The 22,350-nt window shown below is 42.3% G+C and overlaps 1 protein-coding gene across 6 annotated transcripts in view; it reads left to right on the forward strand.

The window, feature by feature from the left end:
• Positions 1–22,350, forward strand: part of zgc:66433 (uncharacterized protein LOC321250 homolog) — a 45,756-nt gene that overhangs the window by 9,116 nt on the left and 14,290 nt on the right. For 2 of the 6 annotated variants that reach the window (XM_052070869.1, XM_052070877.1), the window contains exons 1-4: positions 4,136–4,364; positions 12,249–12,298; positions 16,194–16,273; positions 21,516–21,678. In XM_052070869.1, the coding sequence (XP_051926829.1) occupies positions 4,182–4,364; positions 12,249–12,298; positions 16,194–16,273; positions 21,516–21,678 (476 nt within the window). In that variant the 5' untranslated portion in view covers positions 4,136–4,181. Of the gene's footprint in view, positions 1–4,135; positions 4,365–12,248; positions 12,299–16,193; positions 16,274–21,515; positions 21,679–22,350 lie in introns of those variants that run through there. The other 4 variants (XM_052070894.1, XM_052070900.1, XM_052070886.1 and 1 more) reach the window with 4 other exon arrangements.

Genomic DNA, 22,350 nt, shown 5'->3' on the forward strand with positions numbered 1-22,350 from the left:
TGGATGTTGTGGGGCTGTCCTGGTTGACACGCCTCTGCAACATCGCGTGGTCAACAGGGAGAGTGCCTCTGGATTGGCAGACCGGGGTGGTTGTCCCTCTTTTTAAAAAGGGGGACCGCAGGGTGTGTTCCAACTACAGAGGGATCACACTCCTCAGCCTCCCTGGTAAGGTCTATTCAGGGGTGCTGGAGAGGAGGGTCCGTCAGGAAGTTGAGCCTCAGATTGAGGAGGAGCAGTGTGGTTTTCGTCCCGGCCGTGGAACAGTGGACCAGCTCTACACCCTTAGCAGGGTCCTTGAGGGTATGTGGGAATTCGCCCAACCAGTCTACATGTGTTTTGTGGACTTGGAGAAGGCGTTTGACCGTGTCCCTCGGGGAGTTCTGTGGGGGGTGCTTCGTGGGTATGGGGTACCGAACCCCCTGATACGGGCTGTTCGGTCACTATACCACCGATGTCAGAGTTTGGTTCGCATTACAGGCAGTAAGTCGGAATCGTTTCCAGTGAGGGTAGGACTCCGCCAAGGCTGCCCTTTGTCGCCGATTCTGTTCATAACCTTTATGGACAAAATTTCTAGGCGCAGCCGAAGCGTGGAGGGGGTCCCTTTTGGGGGCCTCAGTTTTACATCCCTGCTTTTTGCAGATGATGTGGTGCTGTTGGCTCCTTCAAACGGGGCTCTCCAACTCTCACTGGAGCGTTTCGCAGCCGAGTGTGAAGCGGTTGGGATGAAAATCAGCACCTCCAAATCTGAAACCATGGTCCTCAGTCGGAAAAGGGTGGAGTGCCCCCTCCGGGTCGGGGAGGAGATCTTACCCCAAGTGGAGGAGTTCAAGTATCTTGGGGTCTTGTTCACGAGTGGGGCTAGGAGGGAGCGGGAGATCGACAGGCGGATCGGTGCAGCGTCTGCTGTGATGCGGACGTTGTATCGGTCTGTCGTGGTGAAGAAGGAGCTGAGCCAAAGGGCGAAGCTCTCAATTTACCGGTCGATCTACGTCCCAACCCTCACCTATGGTCACGAGTTATGGGTCGTGACCGAAAGAACGAGATCCCGGATACAAGCGGCTGAAATGAGTTTTCTCCGCAGGGTGTCCGGGCTCTCCCTTAGAGATAAGGTGAGAAGCTCAGTCATCCGGGAGGGGCTCAGAGTCGAGCCGCTTCTCCTCCACATCGAGAGGAGCCAGATGAGGTGGCTTGGGCATCTGATTCGGATGCCTCCTGAGCGCCTCCCCGGTGAGGTGTTCCAGTCATGTCCCAGCGGAAGGAGACCCCGAGGAAGACCCAGGACACACTGGAGAGACTATGTCACCCAGCTTGCCTGCGAACGACTCGGGATCCCCCGGGGAGAGCTGGAAGAAGTAGCTAGGGAGAGGGAAGTCTGGGCTTCCCTGCTAAAGCTGTTGCCCCGCGACCCGGCCCCGGATAAGCGGTAGATGATGGATGGATGGATGGATATATATATATATATATATATATATATAAGAGCTGTCAAACGATTAAAATATTTAATCTAATTAAAAATGCAACTGTCATAATTAACTCAAATGGACTAAAAAATTAATCGTGATTACTCACACATTTTTTATCGTTTCTGAATTTCCTGTTACATTTTTTGTCCTATTTTTTTCCCATTTTAACGCTCTCATCAACATGGAATCATGAATCAGTTTCCTATGTGCCAAATGCAAATATTTACTGAAATAACAATTTCGATTTTCAATTTTACATGAACATTTTTCACTTGGTGCAGTTATTCACATAATCTCTCACACAATATTACTGTCCATCAATAATAGTGAAAAAATATATTTTGTCACTCAACAGCTGCTTTAACAGCTTTTTTTAATGAAATCAAAACAGAGCAATATAACATTATAAAGTGCACATCTAAGGGACACTAGTACTCAGCCTATAGTGGATTTAAACCATGGTTGCATACTTCGTTTTTCTCAAGTTTGCTTTCAATACAGCAGTCTGTTTCTGTATGTTTGTTGAAGAAAAACGAGACACCGGACACCAGTGTTCATTATGTGCCGCTGTATTCGAAACTGCCGGCCGTACAAACAAGCACACGCACTTCCCCCGTGCTGCAGGGGCAAACCATTCTGAAAGGGGGGGTTCACTCCCTCTAACACAGTAAGGATATGTTGATTGTGTTGGTCCTTCTTGCGCGGAAGTCTCTCTACGGTTTTGTGTCTACCTCATTTCAAATGACTACACTTGGTTCGATGACAACACTGGAGACGTTTTACTTTCGCTAGGTCGCTACCACTGTAGCGCACTGTCACTGTCAGGCGAACACAGAGACACCCGCTCTATTTATATGGACAGGGAACGCTGTAACCTTCCACACAACATAGTTCCAAACAAGTAACAATCGCGTCAGTGGCATACATCGTATACCTGTATGATACACCGAGAGTGAAGAACAGGTAACTTTGGTCTTGTCAGTGAAGCTATCTGGCAACTTTTTAAAAGTAAACTTTCCATTCATAAACTCTTTAAGTATCCGTTTTCGGTGTCTCGCGCTGCCGTGGCTGGCAAAACAGACATGGGCGTGGACTTCTGCAGCGCCCTCGTTCTTTTGTTTCTGGTGTATTTATAGAGCAACGTAATATCCGCTTGTGACGTGTGCCGCGTTAATCTCGCGAGAAAAAATTTAATCCCGTTAAAATTCATTTAAATTAATGCCAATAAAAACGCGCTAAACTGACAGCTCTAATATATATATATATATATTTTATTTTTTTTTTGGGGGGTGGGGGGCGTTTATATTGTCTTTGACTGACATACATTTATCAAAATATCCCAAGGATCAAGAATTATAGTACATATCTGGCACTTGTGTCACTGATGTTCGCCATTTTTGAGGGGGCGGCCGGCCCTGTCGCCATACGATTGGCCTATAGGCCAGGAGCAAATATTGCTTTTGTTACCATAACGACTGTGAGCGGAGCCTCAGTGTTGTACTGGAGTACCTTCTTGCAGGGACCTGGGATGAAAATTGAGTGCCCATAAAAACTATTTTTACTCATGAATGCAGCACTTCTTACAATGTGTATGAACACAAAAAAACAAACCAAAAAAAAGTGGCTTGAAAGATTTACTTTGGTGTGTTTTTTTTTTCACACTTGATGGATGGAAAGGCCTGCCAGAGACTCAACTTTATTTAGACCAGTGGTCCTTAACCTTGTTAGAGGTACCGAACCCAACCAGTTCACCGAACCCTTCATTAGCGAAAAATAATATGATTTTTTTTAACAAGTTCAAGACATTAAAAAACACATTTATTAAAAACAGAAACAAATAAAATTTCAACACATAAGTATATGTTTTCTTTAATTGTGCACAAAATGAACCAGCCAGTGATGGCCAAGCAGGCGTGTCATTACTAATTGGCATGTTGATTACGGTGTGCCTTAACCTCCTTGACAGAGGCTCCGTCGAACCCAGGTTAAGAACCGCTGATTTAGGCTAACCATTGAAAAGCCTATTTTCCAAAACGACCTTAACTTCCATCCTGTGTATTCATTTCATATCACATTTTAAACTCACCAACGACAACATTGAAGACAGTAAGACCCACAGATAAGCAGCAAGTTTAACTCTATAAACAAGTTCCAAGCCAATAGAATTTATAATATAAACAATTTAAGAAGACAGAAGGGAGGAAGTTTAGTGCGCAGTCTCGCCCAGTTCCCTCCTGCGGCCCTCCTGTTGCCCTCCTCCCTCTGCAGCATTACCATCCATGGTGACCAGGACAAGAGGAGCGAGGCATGCAGCAGTCAGCCACTTAGTCATGTCGTCCACTGTTTCCCCTTTAGTTCAACATCACGGTAACCCTCAGACAATCGCCCGCAAGCTACCGAAGGGAAAAAAAAGACAAACTGTTTTGAAAGACTCACCAAATCCTGACTCATATGAAAAGAATGAATGCTTTTGTGGTATTGTGCATGCACATTCTGGAGCGGTAGAGTATGGCTTGCTTTCCTGCAGCCTCCTCCAAACCGAAGCTCCCCCCCCTCCTCCTTCTTTTTTTCATTTGGCCAACATTTGGTGAAAGGGAATTCTGTATGTAATTTGACTCCAGTGAAGTCCTATAAGTGGGAGGAACCTCAGAGGATGGCTTGACTGTGATGAGAGTGACGTGTACACACACACACACACACGCACACGCACACGCACACATGCACACATGCACAAATAACTTTACTTCAAGACAGAGAGAGGTCATTGCTTCTCAGAAGTTTAAAGGGGATTTAAGAGTGTCTGCTGTTGCACAGAGCAGAAAGACATCTTTCATTGTTAGTACCAAGATTGTAATCATTCTACAGCACGGTCGGAATGTATGGATGCTTCAAGAGCAAAAAGTAAGTCTCGCTTTTCATTTGTCAGTCAATGTTTGTCAAGTCACCAGAACAAGAATTTTGTCTCTTCCGAAAGACAGATGTGCCATTTTCTTCCACATTAAATGGATGGCATGGCCGCAAATGAGCTGGAGTGCACTGGACAGTAATTTTAAGTTTGCACCGTGCTAGTAAAATTTCAATTCATTGATCGAAGTGCACTGGCTTTTAATTTGGTATGGCATGTTGTCACCGCATAGAGTTGAATCTGTCTTTTGTTCCAGAATCGAGGCTGATGAAAGCTTTCGTTTGTCTTTGTTTATTGAGACAGTCGATGACTCGTGGTTGGCACTGACAGTCAGCTGGATGACTCAGAGCTGATGGACTGTTTTTGTTTTTTACGCTGTGAGTAAAAGTTTGGTCAGACAATTTCAGAAATGAGCCTGCTTTTTTTTTATTGGTCGTGGTTGTGTTGCATATTAGGATGATGAACGTGACTCAACATCTGTCATATTATTGCTCACTTGATGGCTTGCATTGGATCTTGCTCAAGTCACCTCAGTTATTTACTCCCTACGCTTTGATTTACTTACACAATATATATATATATATATATATATATATATATATATATATATATTGCGCGTCGTCCCGCACGCGGTCTGTCCTTCCGTCTATCCCTTTTCAAATCGTACCTACTTCACCGCGCCGCTGCGCGCCGCTCAGGCAGTGGCTCACTACGATCGCGCGGGCATCTTAGCGAATAAATGTTGTCTACCCACAAGCATTGCAATGAAATTGTTAGTTATTTAGTAGAGCTAAACATCTCTTTATTTTCGCGATAAGCAATGAAGATGAACAAAAAGTTGAACCAAGCAACAACACTTTTGTGGGCCGAAGGCCCACCTTACCAGCCTTCCGCAGGAACTAGCTGATGAGCCGCCCGGAGGGCGGCGAACCAGCTAGTATATATATATATATATATAGCACTTGACTGGGCTTGGCAGTGTGATTGGAGCACAGAGGTTTCGCATAATGAGCACTTTGAGCGACTTAAGATCCAGTCAAGCATCATTTTTCCTACTAGATGTGGCGTGCCCTGCTTACCAGTTTACGTTTCTTTATTTTTGCTCTGAGTTTCATGACAAGACAACAGTGTAAGCTTTAGGGTTCACTTGGCAGATATGACACGGAGAAACATTTGTTTTGTTAGATGTGACACATGGAGAGAAAGTGAGCTCATACTGAGGGGATCAGTTTAACCGAGACAGCCACTCAGCCTGCTTGAAAAAAAATACATTTGTCCTCTTTTCTATTCATTTTAGATGTGAGAAAACACAAGTTTACGACAGTTACACATCAAATATGTTATTTGAAAAACTATTTTCAAAGCTGGATGTTAGTGTTTGCATGAGATCGTCACTCAGTTGAGGGAATTTGGGAATTTGAGTCTCTTTCCTTGACCAATAAGTGAAAAAAAATGTGGAATAATGCAACATCAACACAAATAGCATCATGCTGTCGAAAAATGATGATCTTGCTCCAGTGGATAAAACTAAAATTGTGCCTGATTCTCCCACCCTCGTTTCTTGAAACGAAAGGCGACTTTACTTTTGAGTTCTTTCACCACTGACACAAAGAAATTTGGAGCTGAGATCGTGCCGGATGAATTTGTACCTAAAATGGACCACAAAAATCAGCTTGATATACACGGCCCAGACAATTTTTCAATGAATGGGGCTGCTCGTGCCAGCATTATTACTTTCTGCATAATCGAGCAAAGCTGCTTAATATTTTCTGTGTGTGTTTGTGTGATAAATTGCGATATGGCGTAATTAATGTATTTTTTATGTCAGTGGGTGCCCATCTGTCACACATTGTTAAGAATTGAGTTTCATTTTGCAATGTTAGATGAATATTATTTTTAAATGTACTGCACAAGCAGAGGCTCACTGCAGCAGAAGGGGGCTTAGTTTATTTAGAAGGAATGGTGATGCAGATGTCATTGAATATTGTGTAGACAGGGCAGCATGACGGATGACAATGTTTGGTCAGGTTCTGTCTGGAGTCCTTGTAAGGTCCGTTGCTAAGAACACTTTTGCATTTCAAGCAGGGGAGTGTGTGTGATCGGAGGTGGGGAGGAGAAGAGAATGTGGTGGATGGAGGTGCCCAATGAAAAAAATCCCCAAATCTAACAACAGTTTGGAAAAGCATTCCAGAGGGCAAGTGAACATGTTTTCAAGTAGGCTTTTGCATGAAGATAAGAGAGAGGTTCTATCCGAACCAATAAGAGAGGAGTATCCAAGTTGGAGGAGAGCTTTCTGTGAAATGTATATTTTCATTTTACAAAGTACTGTGCTTTGTCAAAGACATTGTAAAAGCTCATGTGATTGTTCCAGCGAGAAGTAGAACACGGTTGAGGATATCCTCTCTGACAAATTCCTCAAATTTCCAATTGATTGATTTCCCCGCAGCTATTCAGGCTTTGACTAGTTCACTTTGGTGTAGGCCTGAAAGACTCAACTTGTGGCCACAGCTGCCTTGTGACTGTTGGATTACCTATGTGGAAAACAGCCTCAAAATCAAACTTCTCACCCTGATCACGCTGATCGTTCAAAGCACATCTCACTTTTTTTTTTTATGTCTCTAATAAAATTAGAATTCCAAGAATAAAATACATTCGTTTTTTGCCTTTAGTCATACTCTGATGAGCATCTGAAGAGGATGAAGAGCATGTTGGCCAAAGATTCCTGTTTCCAAGTGAGACTGGAAAGACAGATGAGCAGGCGAACAAAGAGGCGAGATAGTGAAGTAATAACTGAGTGACACATTCTCGCTATGTTTCTGTCAAACCGAAGAAGTTTGTTCCATCTATGTTTTTGTGTGTGTGTGTGTGTATTTATACACACACACATACTCAGTGTGTATCCATTTTATTAGCCCACCTTGTATATTATATATACAGTATCTCATACTGTTTATATAATATACAAGGTGGGCCAATAAAATGTCCCCACATATTAATCAATGACACATTTTTGAAATTATTCTAAAAATGTATTTATTATTGTATTTTTCCCACGCACTGCTACTACAGACTCACATTTCAATCCGCGCTAGCCAGGACAAAAGAGACGCAGACTGAGAATATCCAAAGTTTGGATAATAAAACCGGCTAAAGGGCAATGTACCTGTAGCAACGTCCAACTGGCTTAAGTTATAAAAATGCACTTCTATGGTTAAATTAACATTGTTAGCTAATTTATTATAGCCTACCACCATTAGTTAGAACAAAGTGAATCTCTGAAATCTCTCCACAAGTGGTTAGGGTCCAGGGAATGTAGTCGTAGACACAGCCGCTGGTGCACTTTCAATTGCAATAACAAAACGCAGTAAAAAGAAGCACATTCTTGAGACGACCTGCCAATGGCCTCATCTGACATCGTCACTCAACACGCAGAGCGGCGAACAGTTTAACCAGTTCACTGCCAGCCAACTCCACATTCTGATTCGATGACTCAACAGGGCAGGTCCTCACGCGTCATAGAAACTGAGGATGGCGACGCCAAGTGGACCAAAATAATACCTGCATCTCACATGTGCATACATTGTGGTAGTTTAAAGTATGCATTTCTTTTCAAGATACAGTTTGAATAGTAAAATGAATAGTTGGTTGCCACTTTTTTCATCGAGTGCAGATATGGTTTGGCATATTATCTCCAAGGCAGCCCGGTGAGCCAGTGGTTGGCGCATCGACCTCACAGTGCAGAGGTACCGGGTTCAATTCTAGTTCCGGCATGTTGCATGTTCTCCTCGGGTCTGCGTGGGTTTTCTACGGGTACTCTGGTTTCCTCCCACTTTCCAAAAACATGCATGGTAGGCTGATTGAACACTCTAAATTGTCCCTGGGTGTGAGTGGAAGTGCGAATGGTTGATTGTTTCTGTGTGCCCTGCAATTGGCTGGCAACCGGTTCAGGGTGTCCCCCGCCAAAAGCCCAAAGACAGCTGAGATGGGCTCCAGCACCCGCACGACCCTTGGATCAGAAAATAAATGAAGAAATCGATATCTCATCATTTTTTTTATAGCACACAAATGCTCAATTGAACAATGGTCGCGGCTCATGGACTTAATGTACAAGTCTGTCTTTTACCCCTGAAGCAGGGTTTGCATTTAAATTACTGAAAACAGATAAAATTGTTTTATGTTGGCCCTTTTTTATTGACAAGGTAACTGTAATTTTGGAAATGCATGTTTAAATTGTAACTTTATGCTACCGCTATTCATGTCTTAGAATGGAGCCAGTGCCATTGTTGCATATATGTACCCGTTTATTCTCATAGCCTCATAGAATGAAATGACACATTCTTTCTCGAGTCCCTTTGGCATCACCACCCTCTCGTTTTAAATTGAAGGCCTGTGGTTGATCATCGAGTCACCAACGCCACATGACCAAACTGAATCCATATGCGCTTACACTGCTCTGCTTCTCATCTGGCCTTACTATGCAGGGCTACAATTTGCTTTCTGTGTAAAAACACAGCGTGAGGAAAAGATGCTAATCGGATCTTTGACGGCACGAAGCACAATGCAGGATGTTGTTCATTGCAAGGTCGGCAAAGCTAAGCGATGTGAGATACGATGTCAGAGCTTGCTTATGTTTGGACATGAACAATTGCTATCAGTTGCAGCTTGAGTACGAGTGCTGAAGGCTGCACCTTGCAGGAATGTCTCCATCCCTTCGTTCAGTGTCAGAACCATCTGGAAAGATAAACAATTTGGGTAAAATATATCGCATCAAGCAAAAAGTGTGAATTTGAGAAAATTCTACTCTTTCCTCAAAGTAAATAAATTCCTCGGAATCTTTAAACATTATTTACCACACAAGTAAAACACCTCAACACGTTATGTGTAGTCAATAAGAACATTGATCAACATTCAGTATAGTTGACCATTTCGATCACGTTAACGCTAACATTTCATCTTCAAAATGAAAGGCGTCAGTCGTGTCACCCTCGACACCATCTCTTCTGCTTCTTTTTTTGAAGCTCTGGAATCAATCGTGATCACCTCATCAAATTCAGCAGTCGCGGTACTTGGAGTTGTCGTCTTTTTTTTTTAAATCAGATTTAGAAAGGCGCAAATATACTTTTATGTCCAGATAACTGTTCTTACATACAGTAGCTAAGGGAAGTTTGCTATTGTCGAGTCGCAGTTGTATTATTGAGCCTGGAAGTGCGGTTGTGCGCTTGTGGTTCAGTGAGTCTGGTGACACTGGTTTCATTGAGGAATTAAGGCGAATTAGACTGGATTTGCGTTACGTCATTCAGGCAGGGGCCATAAGAACAAACTACACCCATTCCACCGTTTCCTTGCACACATCCATCTGTTCTGTAGGCATCTGAACACGTCTCACCTCAGCACACGTTTTGATGGTCTAATTTGACCCACTGCCCTGAGGCATACCTTACTCGTTGCAAGGCCATGTGTGGCCCTGTCAATGGATGTTGTTTTATCTGCCTAATAAAGGCAGGCATTGATGTGCTAATCCATTGTTACGTAAGATTTTTGGCACAAACACACATACACATTTTCACTTGCCTAGACAAGAGCTGGTGTGTTCCAGTTCAGTAATACTATGTTGACACAAGAGTGATTTTGAGAGAACATTGAATTTATTTTTAACTAACTCCAAGTTATTAGACAGGCAAATGAGAGCAATCCGATGCCTAAGAATGCCTAGCAAAATGAAGCCTTAGGTCTCTATGTGGCATTTGTGGTTTTGCATTTTCGAACTTTGCATAAAGTGAACGCTTTCAGACTGCCAGAATGAGGAAACGTCTTTTCAAATGTGAACTAAAGCTAAAGATGGGGCTGCTTCTCGTGAAATCTTCCAACACAGTCAAAAATGGATTCAAACACATTTGCAAGTGTCAGGCATCCATTTCGTACTCACAGATTGTACGTGTTGATTTATATTTTTGTTCACTACTGGTTGGTGCTAGCAAATTATTTATATTCTGTCTGATTAATTTATACCAATACAAGAGGGGAACCTTCTACACCGGTGCACAATCATCTCTGTTTCGTAAACATATTTTTGTAGCTAAAACAGCTTCCACTCTTCTGAAAGACCTGATACATGCTTTACTGTCAGTGGGGAGATTTTTTTCATTCATAAACATTTGGGCGCGATCACTCAATTAGCCTAGCAAGGTGTAGTCTTTTCTGTTGTTCCACAGCAAACCCATCATTATGGGTCCATGTCGGACGATTAGCACGTCGTGGTCCTTTCTATGAATCTCCTGAGATATTATTTGAGTGCCTTGGAGTTTTGTGGAAATATATGCAAACCGCTTTGTTCAAATTTTATATTGTCGTTGTTTTGTAATAATGTGTCTACTTAAATAACAAGTAAAATAAATAATAAATACAACACATTAAAAAAGTTCTTTCACACCCAAACCCCCAACGGACCAGGACACGGCGGTGCAACAATGTCTCCCAAGGGTTCTGTAGTATGAGTTGAGCCCTTCCTGTGTCTATCTCAAGGACACATCCTGTATGCTTGACCCCGCATGCCCCCAAGTTGATGCCCCCTTTATCCTCCCTTCCTTTCTGCCCCCCACTGCCGGCCCACCCAAGGCTTCTTACTCAGGACTCTGACTTGCTGTCTACTCTTATTTCAGTGTTTTCTCCCATTTGCCCTCTCACTTCCTAGTAATGTGTGTGTGTGGCTTGAAATATTTCACGAGGCTAATTGTTTTCAGATATCAATGAAGTTGTCCAGCCCGAGTAAAGTGCCAGGGAAATGGCTTGGAAAATTAAAGGCTCGAGATGATCCGTTCATCCACGCTCTACCACCGCAAGTCGCTCATTGGACATTGCCACACGATTTTAACATTTGAGGATACACTGCAGGAGATGACAAAAGTACACACACGCATGCTAATATTAGCTTGCCTTGTTGGCATGAATTGGCTCCGGACCATTCAGTGTTACTGCTCAGTCTCTATGTTGCCGCAGTCACCTGTTTCTTTTATTTGCCATCAGCCTCCTTCAATATAGTGTAGTTCATTGGTTAACAGTGTTCAATAGCCTCTGCCTGTGAAGTCCGTACAGGATGCTTTTTCTCCTCCATGTTCCCGATGTTTCCAAAGGTAGCTTTTGTTTCCCCCCCACAAGCAAGCCTAGCAGGCATTTTGCAGGGCAAAGTCCGCATTAGACATTCTGACAGCCACGTGACACAAAATACTGAATGTGCAAATACATGTAATTTATTTATTTGTCCCCAAAAAAATTGTCACTGTCAAATTTACTGAAGTAGGACATTGGTTTGTGCATTAACACCACGCAAAGATAATAATTATTAATGTGTGGCCTTATTCAAATTCAAAACAAAACAGTGTGGGTCTCAGATGTTCGACTGCACACTTATGCACACTGGGCGCATTCTGTCTGTTATGCCTCAGAAGTTGGCAAATTTCTGCTTCGACTAGAACACGCCATCTGATGCCAGGACCTTACACACGAGGCACCAAGCTAGTAAAAAGGCAGTAAAAAAACTGGTCAGATGGTTAGCGTGTAAGGGGCTGCAATGGGACTTTTGACATGTTTGGTTCAAAAACACACTGGTGCTTTATACTTAAAGGGCTCTTCTGTTTCTGCTTTCCTTCTTCCTGATTGTCAGTTTATCTAACTGCCTTTTGTTTTTCTTCCATGCTGCTTTTTCCCACAATACCATCTGTGATCCCCACTCCTCTTCTGCTCTTTCCCTCTTATTTGTCCCCACTGTTTTCTCATAGGATCGCTCTCTGTCATTTCCTTTGCGCTTCATGAATGACCTCATCGTGACTGCAAATCTTTTTTCTTCCATCGTTCTCCTTCATCGTCCCCCAACTTTCTCGTAGATGAAGCGGAGGATGTCGCCGTGGGGAGTCAGCTTTGGAAGCGGGCGAAGGTCAGTCATTTAGACAGCCAGACCCCTGACGTTTCCACAGAAAATAAGGCTACGAAACGTTGTGAATGTCTTGGGCTGGACAGTACTAAGGACTTTTGTCGTGCAAAATTTATGAACACACAAAAACTGAATGTTGCATAAATGAGGGGAGGGGTGTAGCAATTGGGCTTCATGCAATATCATTTTAAACTGAAAACAAGTCAAAAGGATTGTGGCTTTGGCGCTCCTGTATCATGGAACCTGAAAACCCGTTTTGATAAATGTTGTTAAAAGATGAAGTTTTACCAAAAATTATCAGTTGTCATTTCCATCAAAATGCTGAAAATGGTGTTTAGTCTTGGCAGGTGTTGAAAAGTGTCAAAGATTGGTTTGACATTGCTTTCATGTATATGGGTATTCATTCATTCATACATCTTCCGAACCGCTTGATCCTCACAAGGGTCGCGGGGGGTGCTGGAGCCTATCCCAGCTGTCTTCGGGCAGCAGGCGGGGGACACCCTGAATTGGTTGCCAGCCAATGTATATGGGTATGTTTTCCAAAATATTTTTTTCTATTTATTTAGTGATGTACTTTTAATCGTTATGTCATCGCATCAGTATGACTCAAATTAATGGCACGTTACAATAAGAAAAAACACCCCAAAAAAAGCTGAAAAAGTCAAACCTATTTACAAAAAAATGCTGGAGTGTCAAAAAAAGCAGAATGAACAGTGAACATAAAATGGTGTCCGTCGTGATCAGCATACAAATTAGTGTATTAATATTTCAACTGTCCTTCAAATATCACTGTGGGGCAGTGGGGAGAGTACAAAGCTCCAGCAATAAACACAAATTCAACATTGTTTTTTTTCACCAATATTGAATTACCTTACGATTCACCAGCAAGTGTGACGCTCCGCAGGCACTTTGTTGACAAATCAGTTTTCAAGACTTCATTGACACATTGAAGAGCCGCCACTCGCAGCATATTGTGCAGAACAGGCTTCATTTAGGCGCGGGAATCACCTGTCGGCGTAAATCCAGATTTCAAGTAGTTATTTGTGTATTATCTGTAAAATGCACCTTCCTTTTTCTTTTTGGGCATTGGCTCTTGTGTTGATTTCTTTTTCACATCGCAAAGAAACTTTCCAAATACGTCTGTTTATTTTCATCATTTTGCTACCCTCTGGATTTAATATTAGCATTACGCAACCAGGACAAATAGACATGCATCAAGAGTCAGTCATAGACAGATGTAACGGTGAGAATCCTGTCACCTTTTAATATCAAATATTTTTCAACCTTGGATAGTACATAAATAAGCCGTAAGTACTGTAATATTGTTTTTCCTTTTATCTGTGCGGCCTGCCGTGACCCTCCCCATAAGTGGCCCGGTGGTTGCGGGAACACTGTTCTTGATCATGTCTCATTACATTATACTGTACCAAAACTCATCATTGTCGTGTCATTCAATACTCATCCCCACGAATGATGGAATTCGCAAATCAGGAGCAATTACTTCTAAGATAAGATATCCTTTATTCGTCCCACACTGGGGAAATTTACCTCTCTCCTTTGGTTTCTCCTTTGCATAATGGAATTTAAGTCCTCCAAAAAGGACTTCCGACAAACTAAATCGTCTGGGCCGGATAGAAAATTGTGGGGTGCAGGAGATCCTTAATTAGAACAGAATTTGGATCCACCTCTAATGACTCAACTAAATAGAAATTATGGGCAGGGGGCCCAAACCAGATGATCTTTTCAATGAATGTCCTGAGTTCTTAAGATTAGCAGCTGCTACTTTATCTCACATACCAGCAATCTTTCTTTGACATGTCTTTTTAGTCATTTGAAGCCCTGAAAGTCATCTCAAAATATGCATTGAGTACACTGACCTAAACAAAAAGAGTGCATGGAGCGCATTCCACTTGTAGCCTTATTTGGATGTTAGTGTATGAACAAAGACACACTGGCAAAAGTCATGGAGTGATCGGCTGGGACTTGTGAAAATCAGACCTACGGCTTGATTTTCAATTGTATATAGATGTTTCCTCGTGTCTATTTGTGCCCCTCAGTGTGACATTTAGGCACAGATCGACAAGCACATGATCAGCATCTGTTTGTTGTTGCTGCTGTTTGTAGCATTCGATTTACCGAACCTCAGATGTCTGAACTTCCTGATTAGTTTTAGAAATTTGACAACAGTTTAAAAATGTGGATTGCTGCCACCTTCAAAACGAAAGTGGAGCACCTTTGATCGAAAGGTACAGCGCAAATTGTCAAGTATGTCCACCTCAGGCGTATTCATGTTTCACTTCTGTCAAGAGGAAAGCACGCCATTTTATTCAATATAATTGCAGTGTATATTCCATTTATTGTCTATGTGTATATGCATTTTACACCAGTTATTGTCAATGCTTTATGTATTGTAGAGCATTTTTGCCGAGCACTCATGTTACTGAGTGTTCATCATGGTGTTTCCTGAGAACGTTATTGTTTCCTGTCTTCTACTCCATACGGAAATGATTCCATCACTGCTTTTTAGCTCATGACTGATAATATGTCTGTGTGACATGATAAAATGCTCTTTAAAACCAAATTGTTTCGACTAATTCTCTCTGCTGTGCAGAATGGGGAAGAAGAGTTTTTGCAAAGGGGTTGGTGAAATTGGTTGTTGTAGAAAGGCCGTCTCGGTGTTGACAAACTCCAGAACGTTCCGTTCGCGGCAATAATCTAAACACAGGTGAAACATGTTAGCTGCTTCCTTTGTGGGAAAAGAGAAGCCCCCTTCACAACAGAAACAATCATCATGGCGAGCATGGTCGACTTGGAAACAGTCTAAAAACAACATTTTTTCAAAAACAGTGCAGCAAGAAATCACCCCAGTTGAACATTTACATCTGTTTTTAATAAAATAAAACAAAACTGTGCCTCCTCATTATTATATGAGGTTTTAGATTTGTATGCGATTCAAATAGCAGCCAAAATGTATCAATAATAGAATCGTCACATTTGCAATTTTATTTCTCCATGTCTGAAAGCCAATGACTTGAATAATGCTTACGGTAATCCATTTCCACACATATATTTCAAAGACTGTTGCATCGTATGAAACATTGTATTAGACAGAACTCTTTCTTTTTTGAGAGATGCACATACTGTGGTTCTATCTTCCAACACTTGTGATTCAGTATTTTATTAATGATCACCTTTCTGAACACCTAAATAACGATAACATCAAGTGTCGAGGAAAGAATGATTTAAAAACACCATTGTGACATGACAATTTGTCTGTGATGTCAACCTAAAAACTCGAATAGTCATGACTGGGCATCGCATTCTTCTTTCATCTACCGTTGCAACGCGTTGTGGCCATATTGTCACATGGCTCAAACTTCCTGGTGTGAGATCAATGATTAACGTTTCAAAAGATACTGCAGGTACTTTTCATACGGGCATGTTTTCCCCTGCCTGGCTGAGCCACAGTACATGGGCATCAGCAGCAGCCGATAATTTAAATATAGCTCAGGTGCCCCATGGGATGACAGTATTCGAACTTGATTGTGTTTGAGGTTCTCGTTTTGGAGTAAAAATAGAAACCCCTTGCCGTAACTGAAAATAGTTCATCCCATCCAGCCACAAGACACTTTCACTTGAATTACACTTGAATCTCATTGTAATCATGTGATTACAATGCAGTTGTAATCACAGTGCAGTTCCCGTACAAGTGGGCAGGCAGCGACAGTATATGAGGCACAATGAAGCTCGAATAGAAATCTTCAGCCCCAGGAGGGCAAAACACAGTACGTTTATCCTACGGATACCTTCCATACATGGATTCAAATAGTTACGGTTTCGACTCAATAAATCATTGCAGTGATGCAGAGGCTCACCGTGCTCATCTCTTTTGCAGCAGTGACCCTGCCGCCATGGCGTCCGGACCTCCAGATGTGATGGCCAACCAGGAGCCTGCTGAGATTGCAGAAGAGTGCTCAGGTATATTAATTCAGTGAACGCAATATATGGTAAAGTTCTGGCTTTACTCTTAGTCAACATATATCACTTTGTGATGTTTGTTCTTAGTGGTTTTGTTTTTAGCTTCTTAAATGTAACCAGAGTTACATCATTGAATCAATGTTGAGTATAAATATTTTAATGGGCCCATGTGCCACTTTGTACAGGAAAAGTTGGGCTCTAGGGTCAAAAAGATTGTTTCTTAAACCAAAGTCTCATGTCATCTCGTAGTGGGTGGAAGTAACGTACAATTGTAATTTTTTTTGTGTTAACTAAGTATGTTGAATCCCAGAATGTAATGTCAATATAATTTGATAACATTTCACAACTTTAAAATTCAGAAGTTGGGCTCCAGATTAATAGAATAGCTGACGATATTTTCAATGGGGTATTATCCATCCATCCATCCATTATCTGAGCCGCTTATCCTCACGAGGGTCGCGGGGAATGCTGAAGTCCATCCCAGCTGTCTTCGGGCAATAGGTGGGGTACACCCTAAAATGGTTGCCAGCCAATCGCAGGGCACACAGAGACGAACAACCATTTGTACTCAGTCACACCTAGGGATGATTTAAAGTGTTCCATTAATCTGCCATGCATGTTTGTGTAATGTAGGAGGCACGAGGAAAACATGCAAACTCCACACAGGAAGGCTGGGACTCGGAATCAAACCTTGCACCTCTGTATTGTGAGGCGAACATGCTAACCAGTCGATCACCGTGCTGCTCAGGATACTATATTGAAATAAAATTATGTTTTGTCAGTGTCACGCAGAGCTGAGATTGCCTGGCCACTGCAGATATTTTGGATGGCCTTACTGCAGCTGCTAGCAGGAAATGAAGAAGCAGAGAAACCTAACATCATCTCTCATACCCAAGCACATCACATTGTCACAGAGATAAATAAGACTCACTGATGGATGATATGATCATAACAAGGAGGCAGTGTCGCGTACCCCTCTCACATCATGTCCTGTTGTGTTCAGCTTGGTTCCAATTAGAGCAGTAAACAGGTGACTTATCTCCCTTTAGTATCTAATTATAATCGAATGTTCTGTTTCTCGATCTGCAGAACGAGATGGCTTAGACAAAGAGCAGTGGTCGCCAATTACCGGTATTCGTCATGCACTACTAACTGGGATGCACAGAGAGAAAGGCATTTTTTGTATTATTAAGCGGAGCATAGATGATTGTGGCTCCACTGGTATAGATTTCTACAGTGTATATCTAGTACTGGATGAATTAAAATCGACATTCATTCATCCGTCCATTCATTCAAGAGGTATGACTCACCTCGGAAATCTTGGAAGAAATAATGCATTGTGCTGTATCGAATGTTGTTTTTTAAAAAACTTGTGTTAATTTAGAACTCCTAATGTCGTTCTAGGCTGTTCTCCTGCTGCTTGTTTATTACATGTTGTCCTTCCAGTTGCTCGAAAGTCATGAGGCCAACTGCTCTCAGATACAACATGACCTCATAGTTTCAGTCCGAACACACGCTGATGCAATGTCGGTGTTGATCTGCTTTACCACCCTTTTTTTTTCCTCCCTTGTCAAAGGTCATCGTTTTCCCGCTGCGAGTGCCGTTGGTAAATGACCATCAAGTTAAATGATAACATGCATGTGTGTAAGTCATGATAGTGAATGGAAAACAGTAATTAGGTAAAATGTCACGTTTCAGTCACTCAGGCTGACTTTCCATGATATGAACGGTCTCTGTGTGCAAATTTTTACCTGAGTGACATATTGTACCTGAAATAGCAGAATAAAAATACCCGATAGTGTTTCCACCTGACTTTCACTTTGATGTTGGTGAAAATCCTCTGAAGCCTCATCAAAAGTATGCTGGAAGCTCTTCAAGTCCAGCTAAAACTGTTCACTTTGTGTTGACAGACAAGGATAATGAGAATCGGTTGCCAACACACACAGTGATGATCTGGAAAAATACATTCCTTCATGTTTGACACAAAAATAGCTCATACGGATAAAGTGTGGGAAATACTGCTTGACAAGATGTGCATCTCCTGTCCTCAGATTCCAAACATATTTTCATTTAGTTCAATCGAGACGCAAAGGAATGCTCAAGGATTCTCTGATATACAACTCAGACAAGTAAAATGTGATTCATGTCAAATATTTTATAACCCCAACATAGCACCCCAAAATTATGTTTGGAATTCAAATAGACTGAAATATACAAATATATACAAGTATTGGACTAATTCTGTTAGATTTACACATGAAGCACTTTGAGAGATGGTGTCTTCAAGGGCCTTTTTAGTTCATTCGAAGAACTGGGCAATGTAGCAGATTAGGCAAGGAGGTAGGTTGTCTTTGACTTACTGTACATTCCCCTCCAAAATTAATGGAAGAGTAAGGCCAATTGTGTTTCACATCAAAAGTTGAATATGAGAGATCAACAGGTCCAGGTATTTACATCTGTATTTAATACATAACTTAGAAAGCGGTCTCTCTCACACCATCACGCATGGCAAAAAAATGAAAGACAGTTGCTCCACAAAGAACTTCTCCTCAACTTAGTTCCTGAGCTTAACTGTAGGACGCACGCGATACACGTCGTCAGCAACGAGGATTTGTTTTGTACGACACCAATTGACCTGAATTTTGGCCACGATGCCGAGCTCCTGGTTAAAGTGAGCAATTATAAACCTTTTTTTACATTTTAGCAGTTAAAACGACTGTAGGCAGTGTGCTTTCAAGTTAGATAGAAGTTAAATAGAGGTAAATAGAAGTTTACATGTAAGTGATGGTGCGGCTTAAAACTCTTTGATCACCCAGCGCGTGCGTGTGTGTGTGTGTGTGTGTTTGTGTATGTATATATATATATATATATATATATATATATATATATATATATATATATATATATATGTAGTCGGATGGTGACTCAGAGAGGAAAGGTAGTCCGCACTGAAGGGGTCTCACTCCCAGAAGGAACAATAGCAGACATTGAGGACAGCTACAAGTACCTCGGTATACCACAAGCCAATGGCAACCTCGAACTGGCAACAAGGAAAGCGGCTACGGCCAAATACCTCCAGCGAGTGAGGCAAGTCCTAAGAAGCCAGCTCAATGGCAAGAATAAGACCTGGGCAATAAACAGCTATGCCCTGCCAGTGATCAGATACCCTGCAGGAATAATAAGGTGGCCAAAGGAAGAGATTCAGACCACGGACGTTAAGACCCGAAAGCTCCTAACCATGCATGGAGGGTTCCATCCCAAATCCAGCACCCTGAGACTGTACGCAAGCCGAAAGGAAGGAGGCCGGGGACTAGTGAGTGTGAGAGCCACTGTCCAGGATGAAACATCCAAGCTCCATGAATACATCAAGGAGAAGGCTCCAACGGATGACGTACTCAGAGAATGTCTCAGACAATGGGGAACAGAAGATGAGGCGCTGGAAGAGGGACCATCATGGGAGGACAAGCCCCTACACGGGATGTACCACCGGACCATAACTGAAGTGGGTGATCTCAAGAAGTCCTATCAGTGGCTAGAGAGGGCTGGCCTGAAGGACAGCACAGAGGCACTCATCCTGGCTGCTCAGGAGCAGGCATTGAGCACCAGAGCCATCGAGGCCCAGATATACCACACCAGACAAGACCCAAGGTGTAGGTTGTGCAAAGAGGCACCTGAGACGATCCAACACATAACTGCAGGGTGTAAGATGCTGGCAGGAAAAGCCTACATGGAACCAGGTGGCTGTCATAGTCTACCGAAACATATATGCGGAGTATGGACTGGAAACCCCAAGGTCAAAATGGGAAACACCTCCAAAGGTGGTGGAGAATGACAGAGCGAAGATCCTGTGGGACTTCCAGATCCAGACTGACAAGATGGTAATGGCGAACCAACCAGATATCGTGATCATAGATAAAGGGCAGAGGAAAGCCGTTGTAGTGGATGTAGCGGTCCCAAGTGATGGAAACATCAGGAAGAAGGAACATGAGAAACCCGAGAAATACCAAGGGCTCAGAGAGGAGCTGGAGAGAGCCTGGAAGGTAAAGGTGACAGTCGTGCCTGTGGTGGTCGGAGCACTCGGGGCAGTGACCCCCAAACTAGATGAGTGGTTGCAACAGATCCCTGGAACAACATCGGACATCTCAGTCCAGAAATGTGCAGTGCTGGGAACAGCAAGGATACTGCGCAGAACCCTCAAGCTTCCTGGCCTCTGGTAGAGGACCCGAGCTGAATGAGGGACGGACACCACCCGAGGGGTGAGATGAGGATTTTTTTTTTTATATACATATATATATATGTGTGTGTGCGTGTGTGTGTTTCTATGTTATTTATTTATTTATTTGTTTGTTGGGTTTTTTTCCCCTTTTTCCCCACGTAAAAGAGCAAAATGCAAATCAATGTGAATGCCATTCATTGAAGTGAACACAAATGTTGACCGGACAATTTGTCAAGTCCGGGCTCCAGTGTAACCAGTCCATTAAGGTCTCTCCCAGAATAAAAGACACCCGTACTTTCTGATACCTTCATTTTTGCCCTCTGTTGTTTGTTGCTGATGTCATTAAACGTAGTCTTCGGTCAAATCTGAAACGGCACCGTTTTCTTGTTGGCAAGGGCCAATATGATGGTGTTCCTCTTATTGCGGAGCCAATAACTACTGTTCTTAATAAGGTGAACTAAGCATAACTGGGTTATCACTATAATTACTAGATATTCTGAAAATAGTTATTGCTGCAATGAAAACAAATCTTTTTCATTAAATTACCTCCATCATTATGTCTTGAAAAATCAGTCTCATCACCTTCCACTGAACCATTAGCCCCAGCTCCCCCACCACCTCCATTTGTGCTCTTCTGACTACAAGCACTTTGTAGCTGTTTAAAAGGTTATAAAAAAGTTGTTGAGTTTTCCACCGCAGTGCTAATGGAGCTGCAGTCACTTGAGAAAGCCTTTACCGACATACGCGTTGTGTTTATGTGCTCATGTGTGTGAGCACGCATCCACATGTGGGTTTTCTTCAAGTGCCTACCTGGGTTATTAAAGCCAACGGACAAATTGCAGGAACTGCACTTCATATTATGGCAGTGTATAAAGATGCTGTGTGTGTGTGTAATTGCCTCATTAGAATACCACTGTGGCATTTGTTTGAATGAGTCAGGAGATGACCAACAGGAGAGCAAAAATCTGCAAGCATGTTTCAAACGGCTGCCGTTTTCAAACATGCTCCTCTCTTGTGTTCCTTCAGGAAAGAAGAAGTCCAAGTTCCAGACTTTTAAAAACTTCTTTGTCAGGAAGAAGAAAAAAGAGCCATCAGGGGATGATGCAGAGCTTCAAGGCAGCCAGTCGAGTGACAATATTAGTAAAACATCCAAAAACAATACACTCAGTCGCTCTGAGAAGGAAAAAGGGTAAGATCCGACTCGCACATATTTACACGTGCTCATATGGCTGTGCTGAAAGTGTCATAATGTCAGTCAAGTAAAAATGCGGTTTCGTTCTCAATTTAGATGACCATTCAACCTCAACATCTTACATCACAAATGTCAAATGTGGCGTCTTAATAACAAACATACAACTTGTCGAAGAATGTTTCCCTCCCCCCAAAAATTCCGAATGTCCAATACAGATTCAATACCATCAGTGTCATCCGTAAATGCAATCCAACCTTCGGTATTGCATTCAACATGCTTAAACATAAGTCACATTTGTAGTTTACTGACTGATTTTGTATTTCAAGTGCTGGAAAACAACCAAATCGATCGGGGATTATTTTAGCATTATATAAGTAATAATCATCTTAGTTCGTGAGGGAGAACATTAAAAAAGGAGTCCACATCATGATTATCAACTGAAGTGTTATTTTTCATCCATCTCCTGATCTTCCGGTGATATTAAGTGTCCATGCCCGCTTTTCCAGTCTCACGGCAATAAAGGACTGCCTTTTCCTGCATTTGTTTTCAGTAGTGGCGCATCTCTTCCTCAGAACAGTGCTAATTTCCTTTCTTTAAAAACAACAACAAAAAACGTGTGACTCCCACTTCCTGCTTCGGCTCTTCCGATAAATATACACCACTTTTGAA

The sequence above is a fragment of the Hippocampus zosterae genome, chromosome 1 (assembly GCF_025434085.1).
Source record: "Hippocampus zosterae strain Florida chromosome 1, ASM2543408v3, whole genome shotgun sequence".
In the NCBI taxonomy this organism is placed as follows: Eukaryota; Metazoa; Chordata; class Actinopteri; order Syngnathiformes; family Syngnathidae; genus Hippocampus; species Hippocampus zosterae.